The 22389-nt window shown below is 36.1% G+C and overlaps 2 protein-coding genes across 9 annotated transcripts in view; both read right to left on the minus strand.

Moving 5' to 3' along the window:
• The window catches only part of LOC138703418 (uncharacterized), a 70570-nt gene extending 64597 nt beyond the window's left edge, over window positions 1-5973 (minus strand). The window contains exon 1 of one of the 8 annotated variants that reach the window (XM_069831264.1): window positions 5649-5961. The gene's annotated coding sequence lies outside the window, so the exon portion shown is untranslated. Of the gene's footprint in view, window positions 1-5648 lie in introns of all 8 variants that reach the window. The other 7 variants (XM_069831257.1, XM_069831258.1, XM_069831261.1 and 4 more) reach the window with 7 other exon arrangements.
• Window positions 5974-10031: 4058 nt separating this feature from the next.
• Window positions 10032-22389, minus strand: part of LOC138703417 (uncharacterized) — a 17938-nt gene continuing 5580 nt past the window's right edge. Inside the window, exon 2 of the mRNA XM_069831255.1 lies at window positions 10032-17801. Within this exon, the coding sequence (XP_069687356.1) occupies window positions 14018-17791 (3774 nt within the window). The 5' untranslated portion in view covers window positions 17792-17801 and the 3' untranslated portion in view covers window positions 10032-14017. The remainder of the gene's footprint in view (window positions 17802-22389) is intronic.

Consider the following 22389-nt stretch of genomic DNA (forward strand, 5'->3'; position numbering starts at 1 on the left):
TACTAACATTTTTAATATTAATCTGGCTATACCTTATACCTTTCTATTAACAATTGAAACAGGAAACACCGTTTCCTACCCCTTCCACGACTGGAGTTCGATGATACTGGCGTAAAATACAAATCACTTTACTAGGTATAGGAGGGAAGAAAAGTAGTTCATCCATTTATGTAAAGTAGGAAATATCGCAATTTTGAGTTTTGATAATTTTCATTAGGTTTTTGTTTAATCAAAATACAGTACTGTATTAACACTTAGTGTCTTTTTACTCACGAACCGAGCTATCCATTCGGACGTATTAATTATGCAATGTATATTATACTGTTAGAGCACATTAGCATACAATATAGAGAATGACGTTAAATTGAAAAATAATCATAATATGGATATTTAAACACATTTTTGAAAATTGTGGCCGTTCATTTCGATACAGGCTTCAGTTCTTTTGTGCATATTATCACACTATAGACTATTGTACCTAATTCCAATTACCAGTTTCGTCCTTCGTACGAGTAACTCATGTTGAAATAATTCTGTACCTACTCTATAAAAGAGTACCTTACGTACTGTAAATTCAATCTTCACTTCTGCCCGATCAGAAAAGATAAAATTACTCAGAAATAATGCTATCTACTGTCCGTTCAAATGGTTTTGTCGCAGGGTCGTAGAAGGGGGGGGGGGATCACGTGACAGTTACTTAACGAGATCCTTTTATTTAAGCTATTTTAAACAGTTGTATAATATTACGTAGACGTCCAATTCCTAACAGAAATTAATGTTTTCAGAAAAGAGCTAAGATAGCCCAGCTACTAGACTTTACAGAGGGACGAACAGAAGCAGGTGGGGGAAACCGGAATGCGACGTAGGCAAACGGACGACAGTACCTGTGCGAAAATATGATTCAATATTGAAAGCTCTTTCGTCACTGGAAAACGCGAACATATTTCTGGAACGTATACTATACTTACTAACTCGGCTCTGTCTCGTGAAGGGTTGGAAGTTTACTAGTAGAAGGGGTGGGAGTGAAGTACGTTCAAAAACTCAGGTACAATAAAAATTGAAGTAAAAATAAAATGATGTCCCTGTAGTAAATACTGTATAAACTGATGTTTGAATCTTAATTCACACAACATATCATGCTCAAATTTCTTAGCCATATAAAAGAAACATGAAGATAATCATAAAATACTCCCTTAAGATTTTTAATGGTGATTGAAAAATATATGAGTAAATTTTACTCATGATTAGTATGCACAGGTGCAGAATATCAGTTAGTATCCTAGGGTTAAAGAACTGTCTGCACTGGTGCACACTATCTTACAAACAATGTAAAACTCTACAATGAATTTCATATAGACTTTCTGTTGCTCATATTGAAAATCTACAGACTACTTACAAGAATAAGTTACTTCTTCAATCCAACCCTTTACTAACAGATACAACATAACTTCAAATAAATACCTTCCTCTTTGATGGTCTTATTAATCAATTTTCTTTAATATTATCTATTTATATTTCAAATTGTATAGTCATATTTTTTGTAAAAGGCAAGGGTCCAAGAGACCTGGTACTTTTAATACAACATCTTAAAAAGAAAAGAGACTTTCTAATCAAACAATAGGCACAGAAATACAACAACCTATTTCATACAAGTGTTATGTAAATGTTATGTATTGAGGGCATCTTTGGGCATGTTAAAATAGAATAATACACCATGTTCCGTTTAGAGGGATAGAGAAATAATTTCAAGTGTAAATAATAGTTTTATAACATAATTTGCCATAAAAACTCTCCGAGTTTCAGAGAATGCTCAATGCAACTTGATGTGTGTGTCTAGAGTTACCATGCAGACATCTAAATGGTACTCAACCTCCTGCCAAGTGATCTGTAACATTGTGGAGTGAATAGTGCAGCAGCATTTGTAATCCATTGCCTCAGTTCTTCCAAAGTGCCAACTCTACCACGTTGGTACACAACACTCTTCACAAAGCCCAGAAAAAGAGTCAATGGGGATCAGGTCGGTTGAGTGACCTAGGTAGCCAGGTAAGTGTCCTCTCTTCTGAACAACCTATTGGAAAAGTTTGCTATCAAGAAGTCATGCATGGGGTGGAGCTTCGTGTTGCTGAAAACTGGCGGGAGTTTGTCAATAACAAAAGTTCTGCAACATGTCCAGATACATATTCCCTGTGACTGTCGTCTCAATGAAGAAGACCAGTCCAATGATGGAATCCTCTACTGAATGATGCTATGCTTGTTTCCTCGTTGAACATTGGTGTGCATGTGCATTCACATGTAGCTGCTTTTAAACCATTGTTGCATAAACTTGAACAGTTTCTATATCTTGTCATATGTAAACTACAAGAATATCTTCATCTGATTTTAAATTGTGAGCATTTACTTCTCGATCCCTCTCAGCGAAACACGGTGTATATATGTTAATAATTTGTTTTATTTGCAAAAGGAAACCTCAATCATATCATTAACAACTGAAGATCAAATACAATGGTCAATGGAACATTTTAATAATGAAACACCATATTCGTATAATAAAAATTACAATAAAACAAAGACATAGGTGTATTCATTCTGTAAATTCCCTATCACTTTTCTTTTGTTGCTAACAGAGCCTTGAATCTTTCACTGAAGTCTCTGCCCACTAATTGTGACTGTATTATTAATGTAAAACCCACCATAGTGACTCAGTGCGCATTGATAAGCCAAGAGACCCGGATTCAAATCCTGGTTGATCCACCCTTAATGTAAATGTTAAATGTTATGTTTTATTTAACGACTCTCGCAACTGCAGAGGTTATATCAGCGTCGCCGGATGTGCCAGAATTTTGTCCCGCAGGAGTTCTTTTACATGCCAGTAAATCTACTGACATGAGCCTGTCGCATTTAAGCACACTTAAATGCCATCGATCTGGTCCGGGATCGAACTCGCAACCTTGGGCATAGAAGGCCAGCACTATATCAAGTCGCCAACCAGGTCGACCCCTTAATGTATAACTTGTGTTGGGCAAGCCCATGATCAAGACAACACAAGAGTTTTCTCGGGTTACTCCAGTTCTCTTGTGATATCCCAACAATTCTCCACTATCATCACGTGGATCCCCCACCTGTTGTGCACTCTGGGAAGTCTAATGGACCAAGTGGTCTATGCTTCTCAGCACGTTCATAGAGTCGAGGCAAGTAACAGCAAGCTAAGAGTTCTGCAATTTGGATAAAAAAATATTTAAATATATTTACAAATGTAATATGACTCTCCTTACATCAGGGATTAAATATGAAGAAAGTCAATTTGACATGTGTAAATTTTTGCCTGAGCTGTTTAATTTTGTCCCTTTCTTAGATAAAAAAAACACCGAAAAAATATTTTGTAACACACTTGCGGAAATGACAATTAACAAAATTCGTATGTGGACATATTGTGCAATACTGTATGTACAGATTGAATGATCGTGGTTAAACATAACTAAACATGTATCCGGTTGTTTAATGGGATCATTCACAATTTACATAATCACCGACATTAAAATTACCGTTACATATGAAAGTGCGCAAACTCCAACCTTACATGATTATCTTAAGTGATAAAAAAAAAGCTATCGGAAACATCACAGGCTGGCTCTCCAAATAATTTATATGTTCCATGTGTTTTTTAAACCATATTATACTCTCAACTATATTTTATACAATTAAGTTTTCTTGAATTAAACGAAAAACATCATATAGCGCTGAAGTAGGCCCCTATACAATAGAATAATGAAATGGCGGCGTTGTTGTTTCCATGGTTACCAGGTATCTCTGCGGTTATGTTTAATACACCGCGTGCTCGAACGCATCTACTCATCCAATGGCTGCTTATACCGATTGCTCATTGAATGGTCAAACACGTAACATGAGTAGGAAAAAATTGTCGCTATGCAGTTCCTACCGGCCAGTGAAGTGCTTTGTATGGAGTACGACACTGTATGGGACAGAAACATGGACACTACGATGAAGTGAAGAGAAGCGAATAGAAGCATTGGAACTTCCTTAGATTATTAAGGGGCTTCTTTTATTATAGGATATCGCTTGATTTTCGTAAAGTTAACAAACGATGACGTCACATGCGGCAGTGACGTCACAACATGGCCAACAATATAATTTAAACAATATTATATTTCACTGTTATGATAACAATGGTTATTAAAGGAGAAAAATTCGCTCTAGCGTCGGGGATTGAACCCGGGTCCTTAGTTCTACGTACTAAGCGCTCTAAGGCTGGGATTACGATCAACATTCGTTTGCGTTACGTTCACGTTCAACTTAAGTTTTTTTGCATTTGTACTTAATACAAGCTCCATGTATTTGATTACGGTTAACGTTAAAATGAACGAACGCAAAGAAACTTAAGTTGAACCCGATTATGTAATATTCATAATCAGAGGTTAAACGTCATCCAATCAGTAATCAGAAGCGCGGCAATACTTAATATATTAAAATCACCACACAAAGTATAATAAAATAAACGAAAAGAATAACAAACAGTTAAACCTGTAGAAAAATAAAACAAAAAAAAAATCCGAAGATATTTACATATCTTAAAGACACTATTTCCAAAATTAAATCCTTTGAATAAAATCCAGCCAAAAATGTCTATATCAACTACTAAGTTATTTTGCGTCCATAGGATTGGTGATAGCGAGATGAGGCCGAGGATTCACCATAGATTACCCGATTCACCTTACGGTTGGAGAAAACCTCGGAAAAACCCAACCAGGTAATCAGCCCAAGCGGGGATCGAACCCGCGTCCGAGGGCAATTTCGGATCGGTAAGCAAGAGCCTAAGGCCAACTGAGCTACGCCGGTGACTAAGTGAAAGGAAATCTGTGAAACGGTAATTTCATCTGTGTTACGTTTATCATCTAATACCATTAGTGGTAAGTCAATAGAAAAATAATAGTAAACTGAAATAGCATATTTGGTTGTATTTCGATCATACTCGGCGGTTTTTTTTTTTCGTAAACTGTGTGAAATTAACTTAAAATGACCCTGAAGCTAAAAAAAAAAAACAGATGCGGTATTCTTAATATTCTGCAAACTTTATAAAAGCTACTCGAATAGTCTAATTTAATCATTGAGTAATTTGTTCTAAATTCAGGCGGTTTATGTAAAAAGGACACTTTCATATTAGAGAAGTTCATATTCATGTTTTACATAATATTAATATATATTGACATTTAATAGCATTTAAAACAAATATAAATGAATAAAAGCTTTATTTCTGTAATTACGGTAACCTCATTTTTCTATGTTTCCTTTTAATTTAATTATAGACCGTTTCGGCGCGTCACTACTACACATTTATTTCTGCTCTGACTCAAACCAACAAAACCAGAAACTTTTTATGTGCTTACAGCAATATTATCTTATATGAGAAAACGTATCATATTTGTATGCTATTGATTACTGCAATCTAAACTGTGTTGTTTCGCTTGTCGCTATAGCGGAAAAAGAGGACTAATGGACTTCCCCGCACATAGAAAGTGCAATCCAAATTGAATGAACAGTGTAACACAATTTGCCAGTAACTTATATTATAACCAGTAAGTAGGCCTACTATAATAATAATAAAACATGTTGAGTAAAATTTGAAGACTTACAATGTTTCGGAAGTACAACTAGAGATTCACAACTTCACGAGCTACATCATGCAACTCGCAGACGCTTATCACCGGCCTTGCCCACGACACAACACGCCACAGCCACTGCCTTTCCCAAACAAGCGGATCGTCAGTCGTCATCTGCGTGGAGGAGGGGACTAGCACGTCACACTAGCGTTGCCAACATGAAATTTTCATCCAATCTTCCTCGTCCCAAAATAGAGTTGAACTTGTGGATTAGATTTGCCTGCCGAGACAAAGATAAACAATTTTATTCTAAGAATTTCATTGCAGAGTTACAGTTCTGCGCATAAGGAATATATAGCTCTTTCAATATGAATGCAAATTTCATTTAGGCCTATCAAGTGTATTAAGTAGCGGGGTGCGTGGTAATATCAGCAAACAGGAAGGTCGCGGGTTAGATTACCGATGGGATTACAGATTCCTTCCACTGATACAATGATACAGAAGTAATCTACAAAGAAATTACCATAAATATGTTTCAAATTTAAGTCAGGCATGCTTACCAAAGAGCGATGAGAAAAATAGTAAATGTAAGGTGCAAAATATTACAGGCCAGAATTCGGACGAGATTATATTAGCAGCAGAATTCAGTTTTAGTGTTTCAGGCAGAGGAGATGTTAATTGGAGATCTACAGTACGATTATTTAGTCCTGACAGTCGCCGGCGATCTGCGCCTGAGTCAGGCGAGTCCATTTAGTTACGCTAAGGGGTGTTTGGATTATTCCTTCGCTTGCCTTCGGAGCGATCTGATCTCATGCGTGCGGTGGAGTAGTATGTTTCCAGTACAATTAAGCTGTACTGCAATCCTTCACCGCCCGTTCGGCCTTATCTGTACTCGGAACTCTCCCTACTCCTCCTATTACTTCCCCTCTCCTATTACTTACAACACAAGAGCTGCACAAATAAGCGTAACTATAACAAATCTTGTATCCTTGGATATTATAGTAATTAAAAACTCCATAAAACATGAAAATATGTGGTACTCAATTTTTGTATTTTGCGCGGCCAGATAGTGAAAGACGATCACTGTGCGGCGTCAGGATTTTTAATTCAAGGGGAAGGCAGAGGTGGGGCGAGACATTAGTTTTTGGGGGAGGAAGGTCTACGTTAAAATGTCATTTTGAAGTGTTAATGTTGTAATAAGGCAACTATTCTCGTTTGGAAAATAAGACTTTACATACGTATTTAATATATTTTTTTATAAATTAATATACTGTGTATTATATATAGGGATTACAATTCACCACATTTATTAATTTTATGTCAGCAATGAAAAAAAATTATCATTTGCTTGCCTCAGTAGGACTGCTAATATAGACTGATGCGTCTATAATAATAATAATAATAATAATAATAATAATAATAATAATAATAATAATAATAATAAATAATTCTTTATTTATACTGGCAGAGTTGAGGCCATAGGGCCTTCTCTTACAGTCTACCAGGTCACAAAGTATACAAGCAGTTAACATTTAACAAAAAGTTAAAGAACAGAATACTAACATATTACAAAAATAATAATAATAATAATAATAATAATAATAATAATAATAATAATAATAATAATAATAAAAGCAGAATAAAATCGACACTAAACAACATGAAAGCAACTCATTTAGTAAAAATGGTTAATATGGAAAAACGTAAGGAAGAATATATCAAAATGGAATGTAATAAAATAATAATAAAAAGAAAAGAAATACGAAAATTAAATAAAATTCACGATAAAAGGCTATGACAATAAATTCATCGGCTGATAAATAGAACAAAAAGGGGAAAGGAAGGAAAAATAAATATATAGCCTATATTGTGGAGTCTATTGTGGAGAGCATCACATTTGTTTAATATGGTGTCCTTGTTGCGGTTCTTGGTTAATTCCCTTTCAATGCAAAAAATTACCTGGCTGCCTAAAGCATACATCGGTACCGAATAAATCAGCAGAACGCAACAAGCTCAGCATTCAAATGGAAGGAATGAAAGGGAGTGGGTAAGCTTCCCCTTACCACAATATGCAATGTACAGTGCCGGATTGTCATCTTAGAAGTACAACGTTGATCACCGTGATTATTGTTAATATTTTTTCATTTATTTTCTTCGTCACTTTCACAAATTTCGTTGAACGATGACTAATAAAGTATAGCAGAACAAAATCGGGACAGTAATTCAAAGAGAAATGCTATTTGAGTAAATGATCAGTCAGGAGTAAAATTACATATGGCTAATAAATACTGTAAAGTGAGATGCTCATCTGTAATACGGGTTCTTATTTTTTATTTTGTAGTGTTCATTTTTGTAAAAAATCTTTCACATATAATATAATGTGGAGCCATATACATGATTGTGGTTTTGGCTGCGTAAGACCTCAGATTAGAGTATTTTAATTTGTTTAGCAATTTGAAAATATTAACACCTCCGAAGGTGGTTATACTGTGTTTCCGAAAACATGTCGTTTAAAAGATATGCAACTTCCTATTGTAATTCAAGTCTTACTATCATTATTTCTAAGCCAACAGGATTTCCATGCAATTGGAAATCAGTTCCAATTTTTTAAATTGAACGAATCTTTTGTTACGAAAATCTATTTGTAGTTCATTCAAGAGATCAATGTAATATTGTAATTTGATATCTCATAACATACAGTACCGGGTATTGTCAAATGAGTGTAAGCAAGAAAAATTAAATTTCTTCTTTTCTAATAAATTTAATTCCATAAATCTGTAAGTTGAAGGAAAGAACTGATTCTGTCGTACATGAACTGTATTATTTTTTTTTTTTTTTTTTTTTTTTTAGAATTTCCTCGAAGCTATCGATTTAAATTATTGAATTGTTCTGAAATTTCGGATAGCAGCCAATTTTCTTTCAACTTGGGAATTTCTGTGTCCTATAACAGTAATTATTTATTAAGACATTGAAATTCTAGGGCAGTGTGATATATTTCAAACATAGGCCACATTTACCGGTACTTAAAGAAAATTACTGCACCGTTTCCTTCATAAAAGCAGAAGTTATTTTACGCTTGCCAAAACCCGACAAAGCAAGGCTAAGTCACCTTGCAGCTTTTAATATGGAAAAGTTTTCGGAATTTCCTATGTTTTAATTTGACTTTGATTTTATTTGGGTAATGGTGTCAGCAACTAACTCCATAACATATTTCATATTTTGTTGCTTTGCTCCATAGTACCTCTTGGTGAATTATAAAATGGATGAAAGTTATTTATATTATTATCAATGTCTAATTGTGAAATTACAGGAAAGTAAATTATAAATTTTAGCATAATTATAACAATAATTGATATATATTTTTCACGTTTCCGTGGGATTTTCAATAGTCTTGATAATGACATGATACCACTGTCTACTATATACAGTCACGAAGCTCAATACGTAAGAAATATGCATCCATACATAGTTGCTAACCACTGGGATCGCTACTATCGCCTCATCACAGACAATGCGAAATAGTACCTGCACAGTCTATTGTTCCTAGTACCCTCATCAACTCAAGCTTCGTGACTGTATATACTAGACTGTGATGATACTTTGAAGCCAAGCCATCAGTGATTTGTTGTGTACATTGCGCGCAACGAACTGCAAGTCTGTTGTGGGTGGGGGGTAATAGCCTCTACTAATCCCCTTCACATGCTTCGTTTTCCAAGGGTTGGCTAGCGAGTCACAGAATCCCGACGTATGGCCTAAAGGCTCGTATGCCATTCGGTTATAAAAGTATGTTCTCATATTTCGCATACACAAAAATGAACGTTCACACGAAGCACTAGAAGATGGAATTGTCAATGCAAAGTAACGTAACTTCGTAAATGTGATATTTGGCAAAGATTTATACAATTATCATCCTTCTATACCGGAACAAATTAAAGAGCTATTATTTTGCAAATCATAAGGAGCTTTGGAACACTTGGAATCTAAAAGGATTACAAAAAAGGTGCAATTCTGCTTGTATTGGCTGCAATTCTGAAAATTGTTTTTCAAAAGAGTGAAGCAGTTCCCTTAGAACACTTGGATAGTCAGTGTTGTAATTCACTTCAACTGATGCCAATGACGAAAAGTAAGAAAAATCACGATTTTGTAATTGTTCTTCCCATATTTTTAGTCTTGACATAAAGTTGCGTAGGCTGTCATTCAAAGTAACGATATTTGTCTTTTCCTTGCATACCTATATTTAAGTCATCAAAATGTGAATAAAAATATGTCATAAAAGCCAAATCATCTATCCACTTCTTTTTCGTTAATTGAGGAATGATTGTGCTCTGAAAAAAAACTAAAGGTATAATATATTTGTATACATAGTTGAACAATTTTAATATAACCCGTTGAAAGAAAATTATAATACCTGTTTTTTTTCTCAAGAAAGTGTCAATCTTATCATGAAGGAGGAAGAATCGCCGCTTTAACATAAATAACGTTCAGAGATAACAAATTACTACTGATAATATAACTACACTTAGCTACCTGACAAAACGTGACTTCCATAATCACTATCATGCAGTGTAAAATGTCTTTTAATGTTGAAACTGAATAACAATTTAATTATGCCCTACATATTAGGCATCGTTACTTACCACGTTTTACTCCCGAACCCCTCACTTATGACATGTCATTAAAATTCTGATCCTGGTAAATAGCTACAGGGCAACTGAACTTCAAAAAAACAACAAGGCAGCTGTACACCAAAAACTGTACATTAAATTCAACTGTTTTAGTAGGTTATTTTACGACGCTTTCTCAGCAACTTAGGTTATTTAGCGTCTGAATGAAATAAAGGTGATAATGCCGGTGAAATGAGTCCAGGGTCCAGCACCGAAAATTACCCAGTATTTGCTCATATTGGGTTGAGGAAAAACCTCAACCAGGTAACTTGCCTCGACCGAGAATCGAACCCGGGCCACCTAGTTTCGCGGCCAGACGCGCTAATCGTTACTCCACAGGTGTGGACAAATTCAGTTTTGTTTATGACGTAACTGTCTCAAATATTAAGCTTGAAGCACAATACTCAATATAAATATTGTCATGTGGAAAGAGAAATTAATGTAGACATCTACGAATTTAGATTTACTTCCTGTATTTACTCGTACAAATGGGTAAACATTCTCATAGCATATCAAAGAATTTGGCATGAAAGTCTCATGGAAAGAAGAAATTATCTCTGACGTACCCAGCTTTATTATGAAAAAATACAGTAATACATTTACAATAATATCTATAGGTCCTTTCAGTCTTCACAGATCTCAAAATCATACAAAGTTTAACACTTTGAAATATTTTAGTAGTTATGCATACAAATTAACAAAGCTGAATAGTAATGTTACTTATATAAAAGAGATGTTTTTGTTATCTTTTCTGACAAATAAATTAATATATGAAAATTATACACAATATAGCCTACATTCTAAGGAATAGTTATTTTATTATTAACTTTTATGAAACATAAAAGCTCACACTGAACGAACTGTAAGCATGTCGCATATTATAAACTGTTGAAAATTTACTTTGAAGAGTAAACACATTTAAATACAAGTAAATTACATAACAGACTTATCTTATAAGTTATAACCAGAGACCGGAAGTTATGAATAATTAAAATAGGCAGGCAAAAAGACATCATAAATAGCTAAAATAGACAGGCAAAAAACATTATAAGTAGTTAAATTACGCAATAAAAGGCAATTATAAAAACCTTGCACTAGACCCATTTATTTACTAGATTACACTATTCAATAACTCGATAGCCATATTTGAAATAAATTTAAAGTTTTAAACAAAATGCTAGTGTTGTATTTGACACAAAAATGAAAATGTTTTTAAAAGGCCTATGTATTGAAATGCCTTATTCTTTGCACACGACAACCAAATACTTTTTAAGTTCTCTGGAGTCATGTTGAATCTCCCGTCAGATAACACATATTTCATATGAGAAAATGACCTCTTAACTTCGACAGAGATTATTTGAGTAAATATAAAACATAGCATCATTGTAGGATCCATTCCAACTCCAATAGAATTGTCATCTTGTAGAATTTTTGAAATGTTTCTAAGTTTATCAAGATCACAATTTTTCGAAAACAAATTTTTACTCCTTTTCCTAACTAATGAACCGCGTTTCCCTGGTACACTGTCCATTCTTTGCACTGCATCATCCACAGTTCTCACTGACTTCGTCAAAGGCTGCCCTCTTTCTTGAAGCTGGCAGATCACTTGTGGCAGCAAACCAATCTCGGCCGCAATGAAAGTTAAATCACTTTTCACTTCCAAAAATTGAGAAGTTTCTTGGCTGCTACAACTGAAGATGCTTCATCCTCCAGAGCGTTCACCACTTCAGTTATAGTCAGGAAATTTGAAGCGTAGTAAAGTGCCGCTGAGACCCATGTCCCCCATCTCGTTATGATAAGTTTGGGGGCAGAGGTATATTTGGTGCAATGGATTTAAATATCAGAATTCTTGAAGGGGCTTTCAAAAAGATCTTCTTAATACTGGAAATCAAATTATCGGCATCCAGAAACAAGCATCGTATCTCTTCTGACACTCTGTGAAAGCCGTGTGCTACACAGGTCACGTGAAGCATGTTTGGAAATAGTACTTTTAAAGTTATTCCAACCTTTTTCATGTATGGTGCAGCGTCACTGATGAAAAGTAACACGTTGTATTGAAATTCTTCAGGCCACAGTAAATATAATGAATAGCCTCGCGATAGTTAAATTGTTAACTTTCTCCAGACATTCTGTTGTAAGCAGGAATGGTTTCATTGATTCATCTTCTGAAGGATCTAATGGCCCAACAATGACATTGGCAATGAAACGACCCGTAGGATCAGATGACTCGTCGATAGAAATCCAGATCTTCTTATTTTTAATTTTATTTTTAGTGATTTTCATTGTGTCATCGTAACATTCGCTTAAGTAACATTTTCGCAAACTTGACTCTCTAGCCACAAACTGTTTTAATGCAGGATTCTGTTTTTTATGTTTGATACTATAAGTGCATATCTGTCGTATCCTCTGATTGAGATTCTGGCTGATATGTAAGCCTATATCTGATACCAGGAAGTATATCTCACTTGACGATATATGTCAGAGGAAGAACAATTGTTTGTATACACTGATCAGTGTAATATGTAGTTAGTCGGCGATGTATCCAATGGAAGGGGAAAAGAACTGGCCACCCTACCCCATTATCTCCTGGCCTAGTTCCCTCATAATTGATGCCTTCTTGGTATCTGAGCAAATAATTGTGTTCCGCACTAATAGTATCAGGGACGTGTGAACAATTCGAAATAACAGTTCCATTGTCTGGTTCTGAGACTCCAGTTCTTCTTTTCAGGGTCCTTATAGGATGTTTTTCTATCTAAAAATAGTATTATACCACGAAAAAAATAAATTCTACTAAATATACTTTTAAATGATGAAGTTGAAGCCAATGGAAATTAGGTCTATGTGAATTTAACTTCTTTCAACAATGAACCTCTCCGCATAAGATATTCCGGAAAATTAAAGAGGGATGAAGCTGCGTCATCTTCCTTTTTTATGTTATTTCCGAAGTAATCTTCTGTCAAATGTTCAGAAAACAATTTGTGTTGTGATAATTTATTCGAATAAAATTATCTCTTCTAATGGCAGATAGTCATCGCAACAGTAGTTCTGCTTTTCTTAGGGGGAAAGCTAGAAATAACACATATTTTATTATAATGCCTCTATAATATTTAAAAAAATACCAGCAATATATTTGCCGAAATAGCTTTAGTGTAAGCTGACAGAATAATTCAATTTATATGAAATTGCTATTTATTGCCTGCATTAGGCCTAATTGAACGTTAGATTATTAGATGCATTTGAACATCGTTCTTTGTGCAGTTACAAGAATGCATCATTATGATAGATTCATCAAATGCACATTGGATACACTCGCAATCACTACCACAACTACCTGTTAAATGCCACACTTCCCACAATTATGTCAATGAGCGAGGAGTTTCAATTTTGTACAGCACAGCAGCGCTTGCTGTGCGTCTAGGTAAGTAACTATAACGTCAATGAGCCCAACAGACTAGGCAAACCCACCTGATCTTATCTTTGTGCTCTGGTAGCTCCGAAACGTTGAAAATGTCAAGTTCCAGGACACAATTAAATATACAAGAACCTAAATATGAGATTAGGAGTATTTCATAATGTAATTTACTGCTAAATATATTATTGTTTGCAGAAAGCAACGGAAAGCTACACCATTTACCTTTCCCAAGAAAACTGGGAAGGTAAAATATGGAAAAGATTGCAGAATGCTGGGTTTGCAGTAAAATACCTGCCCTTGGGTAGAACACTATGAATGATTGAATGTTATTGTTGCGTCCTAGTATGTGTGCGTAAGTTACACTGTCGCAACATCAGTGGGTAGAGCATAATTAACTGAAAGTTCTCAAGATAATTCAATATTGAAAAATCGATTTTACGCTCCATGCTTTCAACAAATAAATGCCGGTACATATACTGATAATTATGAACATTTGAACTGTATTTTAGTTTTGTAAACTGAGGACTGTAATAGGATTGAAAACTGTACCAATTACGATAAGGGAGTAAGGCACAATCTTTTTCAGAATAGTACATCAAACACTTTTGGATTGGTGGCAATTTATTTCTTCTCGCAACCAAAGCCCGCTCTCTGGCCACATCAATTGCACTCTCGCCTCTGCTGTTACAAATAGTGAAATCCGCACCACATTCCTCCAACAACATTCGAACAATTTCAAAATTTCTACTGCCAACAGCCAGGTGAAGTGAAGTTTCTCCACGCTTATTCTGGGAGTTTACGTCAGCACCTGAATTCAACAGTTTGACAACAAGATCGAAGTTGCCATAATAAACAGCATCTGGCAACATGCTGTCCAAATCTTTATATCCAGTGATACAGCCGCAACTTGGGTTTACATGTTGGCAAGATGTTGCTAGCTGAATATCATCCAGATCAAAATTAAAAGATCGAAATATTTCACCCAGCACTATATCATTGCCAACACGATCCGCATACTGAATTGGCGTGAATCCGAACACTTGGTCAACTGCAGTAAGAGACGGATCATGATATAACATTATATCCATGAGCGTACACGAACGGAATGGTGAAACACTAGTAAACGAATAACTTTCATACAGAGTAGACACATGTAAAGCAGTTCTACCACCTGCATCTGCCTTGTTTATATCGTTTGAAACAAACGTAACTATTGCATCAGTATTTCGATTCAGAATATGCTGAATTAAAGGACAGTTCTCGCCCAGTATTCTGTCGAACATTTCTCGGAAAATCTTATTAGTATCAGAAAAATATACCACCTCCAAAACATTCCTATTTTTATGATAATTCTCTGCAAACCATATGGCAGCGAAATATTCCGCTAAAGTTCTATGCAGGAAATGCGGCTTTTCTGCTATCACTTGTACCACTACTCCTCTCTTCTCCTTCCCTTCCTCGATTCGTTTCAGGAATGCCTCCGTCTTAGACAGTAATTCCTTATTGTGCAGCCTAACCAAGAGGTTTGCCGGTAAAAAGGCTACAACTCCTGAAACTTTATGATTTTCTATGAACAGTTCTTTCAGGATCTCGTTATCATCTATAGTTGCAGATGTCGTTTCCTCTTTCTTTTTCTCACTGCAATATATGTTAAGTTTCTTTTCAACAAATTTTCGATATAAATCAATAATATCGAATGCACTAACTATGTACATACCACCATCGTTCATGGAGACAACCAGATAAGATTCAAAGACTACTGCGAGAAGGGTTATGTGCAGTGGCACTGACCAAAAATCATCAGACACTTCAGGTGATGTGCTGCTCAGGATCATACCAGAATAACCTTCCAATTTGTCGAAAGTATCTTCATTATTAAAGCTAATCTTTCCCATACACCTGATAGCTTGAATCTCCCCCTCTGATAGTTCCGTCATAAGCTTGCGTACATTCGATGGATTAGCACAATGTGCCCAATGAGCTTTAAGAAGTTCTTTCTGTTCTGTTCTCGATAGAGGGTTTAAAGTGAATGAACTAACATCAAGTAACGCTTCCAGGATCTCCTGCACTACAGGACGGAAGGCCACACACAGCTTCTCAACATTCGATTTACTTACTGCTTCAATTAAATTCAAGGTTTTTGTCGTATAAGTTGGATTTATCTCATCAAATGCATCGAATAGTACGGCACATTTTCCAGAAGATTGAAAGGCATACCAAAACACTTTCCTCTCCAAGTCTGAGCCATGGTGCTTCCCTGCCAGTTTCCACAAGAATTCCAACGCCTGTTCAAGACTACAATCACTCTCACTGAGTTCATTAAGAGCAGCAGAATGTTCATTCAAGTTTACTCTCACTACCCAGAACGTGGGATATATCTCCTTACTCTGAAGAGATATCTGTTCTATAAAAGTGGTCTTACCCACTCCAGGATCTGCCGATATTAATATTATTCTGTCTTGCAGGCACCATATTGAAGTAGGAATCGGGAAGGTACTGCTTTTAGCAGGATAAGGTCTTAATCCTCTCTTAATATAATAATATGAAGGCTTTTCCAAAGGCTTTCCTAATTCTACATGATGTACTCCTTCCAGTAAATCGAATACCATTTCAGCATTTACTGCGCTTAAGATGTCTACGTTATTCCCTGTCACGTTTTTGAGCAGAACTTCATAACCCTGAAACATAATGCTTCTCTCAAGAAGAACTCTTTGCGTTGCCTCATCCATTTGCATATATCCACAGGTATCGAAGTGGACACATTCTGCGCCAGGAATAACACTGCTTGTCACCAACACCAGTTTGTATTTTTGGCCCAACTCCAATAATAATGAAGCTCCTTCACCGCTGTTTCTGCAATCCACAATCAAAGTGTCGCACCACCGAGTAGGCCAAAGGGATAACACCTCCTGCATTTGGTGTTTAATAACAGACATATCAACAATCAAATATCTCGTTTTCTGAAGAGCCTCCAATGTTTGGCGAAGTTTGGCGCAGCTCAACAATGTGCATCCTGAGTCTGCCACAACATTGACAACAGACCCATCCAGTGCAGTTAGCTCGGAATCTCGAAATCGAACGTTTATACTGTCCAATTGTTGAAGCGTTAAGGACGATAGACGAGCTACTCTATCAACTCTCGACTGCATCATTTTTCGCCAAAACTCTGCATCCTCTGTAATGAATTCTGTACCACTTCTCCACCAAATCTCCATGTTTTGCACGAGTTCTTTCTGAATTCTATTTGTCTCATCAGAATCTGTTCCACACACCTCATGTATCTGATTCTTAATTACATCGTCCAAAGCATTAACATCAGCCTGTCCATCCAAAACTTTTAGCTTATTTAGAAAAGTACTACGCGAAGACACATAATTCAATCCCTCTAATGTTTTTTCAAGATTCTGTTTCAATGGACGTTTTTTCAGATTCTCTAATATGCTTATGAGATCAGTATTGGTAACTGAATTCAACAATTCACATATCTCCTGTAATATGCCAGGCTGAAGTGTGACCTTTTCTCCATTCCTGTAATTAATAGTCTCTAATGATTGCTTGCAATACTCATATTCATTTAAGAGTGACATTACTAACTCGTCCTCTTCGTTGTTCTCATTAAAGCTAAAGACAAAGCCGTTACTTCCTCCAGAGTTATGAATATCATCCTCGAGGAAGCGTCCATGCTGGAGCTGTCGCTTCTTTCTGAACACAGAGTTAGTGTACAACAAGAAAGTGCAGTGCTCGAAATCTCCACCGAACACGGGATGTTTTTTGTTAGCTATGGAGAACTGTTGCTTTATGATGTGGTATGATTGAAGGTACTTTATCAGATCGAAAGCAGATCTTGACTCTGCAAATATTTCCATTGGCTGTACAGATTTCTTCTTGTGTTTCAGCTGTAGAAAGCTCGTCTCCCACACATCGTCTAATTTATACTGAAATACTACATCATCAAATGCACCACAGTGATTCATATTCGAAGCAATGCGGAAGTTCCGACGCTTGTTGAGGGCTCGAAGGAAAAGGAATACCAAAATCTTAACCTCGAACCTTTGGCCTGCTCCATCAGCTGTTCCGTCTCTCTTCTCAAAGTGATTCATGTTGGTGTGTCTGAAAATGTGGACATGGGTTATTAGTATCTTGCTTCGTAAAATGGAGAGAAGAGAGTAATAATATGTTCACAATTTCGTATAACTGTTGATACTCTAATTGGGGAACGGGTACAAAATACCTTATAACACACGGTATTTGAAAGCTATTGCATCGGTCAGAGGCATTCTAAAATCCAAGTAAATTGATTTTATGTTTTCCTGTTGCAGCTAAGAGACAACTTAGTACAGTAACAGTAAGTGTGGTGGTGGTAGTAGCAGCAGCTGTAGGTGTAGCATCAGTATGAGGACAATAATTTTAAGACGTAACAAATATGTTGGTGTTGTATCACTTATATTATAATGTGATGTGTTCATCCAAGGTAAAGTGTTGATACGTATTTTAATGTACTAGACATATCCTCTTTTTGACTGTAAAGCAGGTAAAATAACAACAAAAGTGACTGAATTAAAGTCAACTTCTAATGAAACATCCGAAACCATAGCATGATGTTCTGAGTTCATTGGAAAATGTAGGCTTCTCTAGCAAGTGTATTGTATTTTTTAGGAGATAATACTGATACGTACCAATTTTGAAGATGTAAATTGTAAACGATAATGATCACAACAGTTTGAAAAATCACTAGAATAAAATCTTTGTAGAGGTAGGTTGTCCAGCTCACACTTTAAAGACTGCAAAATGCTATACAGCATGGAGATGGCAACAATGTGTTAAATGATGTAAAGTGTATTATCTTTAATTATGTATAATTACTTTTCTTTGTATAGAGAACAAAAGAGTTGTTATTGTTCTGTTAATTTATTGACATCAATTATAAACAATTGCTATATCATTGAAACACAAGGTGCTTTTCACTCTTTTCTGCTATAGAAGAATATTTGCAATGTAGCCTGCATTAAAGTCGGTAGTGTATTTCTATATATTATAAAAGTGCCTTGGCTCTGGAATTTTGGTAGTACCGACAAGAACTGTTTCGTCACCACCACCACCACCACCACCATCTTTGGCTGAGCGCACCAACGCTCTACCGACTGAGGTACCCAGGAACTTCAGCCGACATTGTCACAATTTTTCCCTTTTTATCCACATAACTCGAATGGGTTGTCAAGACGACAGTGTACACAAACTCTGTGTGACTTGAAATTGTGGTTTTCTGTTAACGTACCTACATTAACGCATATATTATGCAAATCTAGCTTTCAGGTAAATCAAATATAGTAATTCTGTTCTGTATATTGCACACTGCAAAATCTAACAAGTGGTTTGAGGTAATTTCAAATAATTAAATTTCAATTATACAATCAAGTTAATGTGTCTAGTATATCGCGTCTCTCACCAATTGTCCAACCAAGAAGCAATGCACTTGGGGAAATATTTTCAAATATGTACGTGTTTGGTGATAAACAATAACGTTCAAAAGGAAGTACAGTGCACGCATCTTACTATGATCAATCTTAAAGCCTACTAAACTGGTAACATTTAGCCAATGATAACAATGACCGAAAAAAATATGTTTTCAATTTTTAATATAAAACTGCAAAACAATACTATACTACCAGTAAGAACTTAAAAAACCATCTATTGTGTTGCCTTTCTTTTTCACCAGACATATTTACATGACACAGGACTGTCAATCAGTCCTTCACAGTTTTACACCTTTTTATCACTTTCATTCTAGAACAGATAAGTGTGCTTAGGCAAGGCACGATAATGAAATTCAGTCTCTTTGCATTGTAAACACGATTCGGAGGAATTTCTGAAATTATATTCGGCTGCTTCTCTTAGATCCATTTTTGTGCTAAACAAAATTCAGCATCTTTCTGCTCACCATGCGTTCGTTTGAGTACAATGTTTTCCCATTTCTTCCATCAGTGGAACTATCCTTCTGTTGTCACAAAATCGTCTTTTCCCATTTTCTTAGCAAGTTCTTCCACTTTTTGTCATACAATGTGTCCATCAACACGAGAAGCATATTTTATGCTCGACCATGCCGAAATGTAGTAATTATACACCTGGTAGCAGCCCTTTAATGCACCTCATTAAAGTACACCTATTCATTAAAGTTCAGGTGTTCAGCCAATGACAAATCACCTTTGTACCATTATAAAACCGCAAGTATCGATTATTCTCGGATATGCAATCGAAAGACAATTAGCGAAAAGTCACGGAGGCTGAAAATCCAATACTGTCGCAGAAGATTATGTTCTGTTACTATAATAATTAGCGTTAATTGTAAATAATATTCAAATAAATTCAATTTGTCATCTCGTTTTTCAATTCTAAATCAATTTCCAGGATCCAGGATGTTCATCTTACTCTCTACGTTATATCAAGGTAAATGACATTCGGCCTCGGAAAAAATCAATACTTTCGCGTCTGCGCACATCTCACAATTCAGGTCAGTTCGCTACTCACTTACATAACCATAACATGACCTACTTTTGAATAATTTCAAGTTAGAAATATGGTCGAGCATAAAATGTCGTATTAAACTTGCCTATAATGGTAATTAAGACGCTCGTATGAAAATTATGAAACTTGCTTGCGCTCGTTTCATAAACAAACATACTTGTGTTTTAATTACTACCATTATAGGCTCGTTGCATAATTTACTATTTCACGTTCATTGGAAAACGAAGTTTTAAAGCTCACTACACTTGATTATCTTCCCCACCATGATTTTGCTTACAGTTAAAGTTTCTATTTTATTTTGCCACTATTAATATTACGAGTATGTCTCCATTTTAACAGCTTGTACAAAAATGGCTGTGAAAATTATAATTGCACTTCTGCATTTCGTTGACTCATTTTCAGTTATTCGTCATAGCGTTCAATATTAAAAGTTTATTTTATACACCGTGTTCCGCTTATAAGTATAACAAAAGAAATAGCTATAACTTCTGAATTAATACAAGTATATAGTTGAAACCAACTGCTACAAAGAATGAAAACTGGGAATTTTTGTTACCTTATGTTCCATAAACCTCAACATGGCTTCCATTGGTGGCACGGGAAATATCCAACCGGTATTCAACCTCGACCCAAGTGTTATGAAGCATCTGTGGTGTAACATTGTTGACAGCAGCATAAATTCTTTCTTGTAAGTCTGCCAAATCACGTACTGGCGTCCTGTAGACCTGGTCCTTAACAAACCCCCACAGGAAAAAATCAGGTGGTGTTAGATCTGGTGATCTGGCAGGCCATGTGATGTACGGTGATCCTCTTCCGATCCATCTTGCAGGGAATTGTTCGTCTAAGAATGTGCGAACCATGTTGGCAAAGTGTGGTGGAGCCCCATCTTGCTGGAAAATTGCTCCATCTGGGAGTTGTGGCACAGCATACAGTTGCAACATATCCAGGTACGTGTTTGCAGTGACTGTCTTTTCAGCAAAGAAATAGGGACCAATGATTCTGTCACGCATGATCCCACACCAAACATTCCATTTAGGGGAATCCCGTTGGTGTTCAATTACGACACTTGGATTTTCCGACCCCCAGATGCGACAATTGTGTCGGTTTACTTTTCCACTGACGTGGAAGGTTGCCTCATCTGAGAAACAGACTCGAGTTAGAAATGTGTCGTCATCGTCCACTTTATCCAACATTGTTTCTGCAAAGCGTTTTCGTTCCAGTTTATCATTCGGCGTAATCATCTGATGAAGTTGCAGCTTGTACGCTCGCAAACGCAATCTTTTATGGAGCACTGTATGCACTGTTGTCGGTGGGATGTTCAACTGCACACTAGCCTGTCGAATGGATTTCCGCGGGCTTCTCTGAAATGCCTCGCGAATGCGTTCGACATTTTCGTCAGACACTTTACGCTTGGAATGTTTACCTGCATTAGACAACAAACTTCCTGTTTCTCTGAGCTGCCTATCCCATTTCATTATTGAGACGTACGTCGGTACAGCTTCCCTCGGTCTAAGATTGTACTGACGGCGAAACAAGCGCTGTACACGAATTATGGATCTATGTTCTGCTAATGACAGCACACAAAAGGCTTTCTGCTGTGGCGTCCACATGCTGACTGACTAAAGATACGATACGAATTCTCTTATTTAATGATCTGCGCATGCGTGAGTCTTCTAAAAATAAGTAACAACAATGGATTAAAACTTCCCAATTTCCTCTTTACAATGGTACCAATCTTAACCCATTTGCATGCATTGTTATGAAATTATAACTATTTCTTTTATTATACTTATAAGCGGAACACGGTGTTATGTTTAAGTGTTTACGTTTATTGTGTACACTTATAATGCTTCACTGCAACAATATCACCATCATAAATCAAAAGCTGAAGCTGAACTCTTGGTAAGTTTGGTCTTACTGTTAGCACAGGATTTTAAAAAGAGAAAGCTACCATAGTTTCTGTCAAGTTTTTAAAGTGTTGATGGGAGGTGGAGAATGCCACTGTACTGTGTTTCAATCACCTCTATCTTCATCTCTTTGTTGAAAGATTTTTGTAACTCAGACAATGTGCGTTTTGTTGCTTGAGAGGGAAAACCACGCTCTTCAACTGGTAATTTTCCTTGACAGATTCTAATACTGGTTAGAGACATATGTTACAGTAGCGTATTTCCAGTAC

This window comes from Periplaneta americana, chromosome 7 (assembly GCF_040183065.1).
Source record: "Periplaneta americana isolate PAMFEO1 chromosome 7, P.americana_PAMFEO1_priV1, whole genome shotgun sequence".
NCBI lineage: Eukaryota > Metazoa > Arthropoda > Insecta > Blattodea > Blattidae > Periplaneta > Periplaneta americana.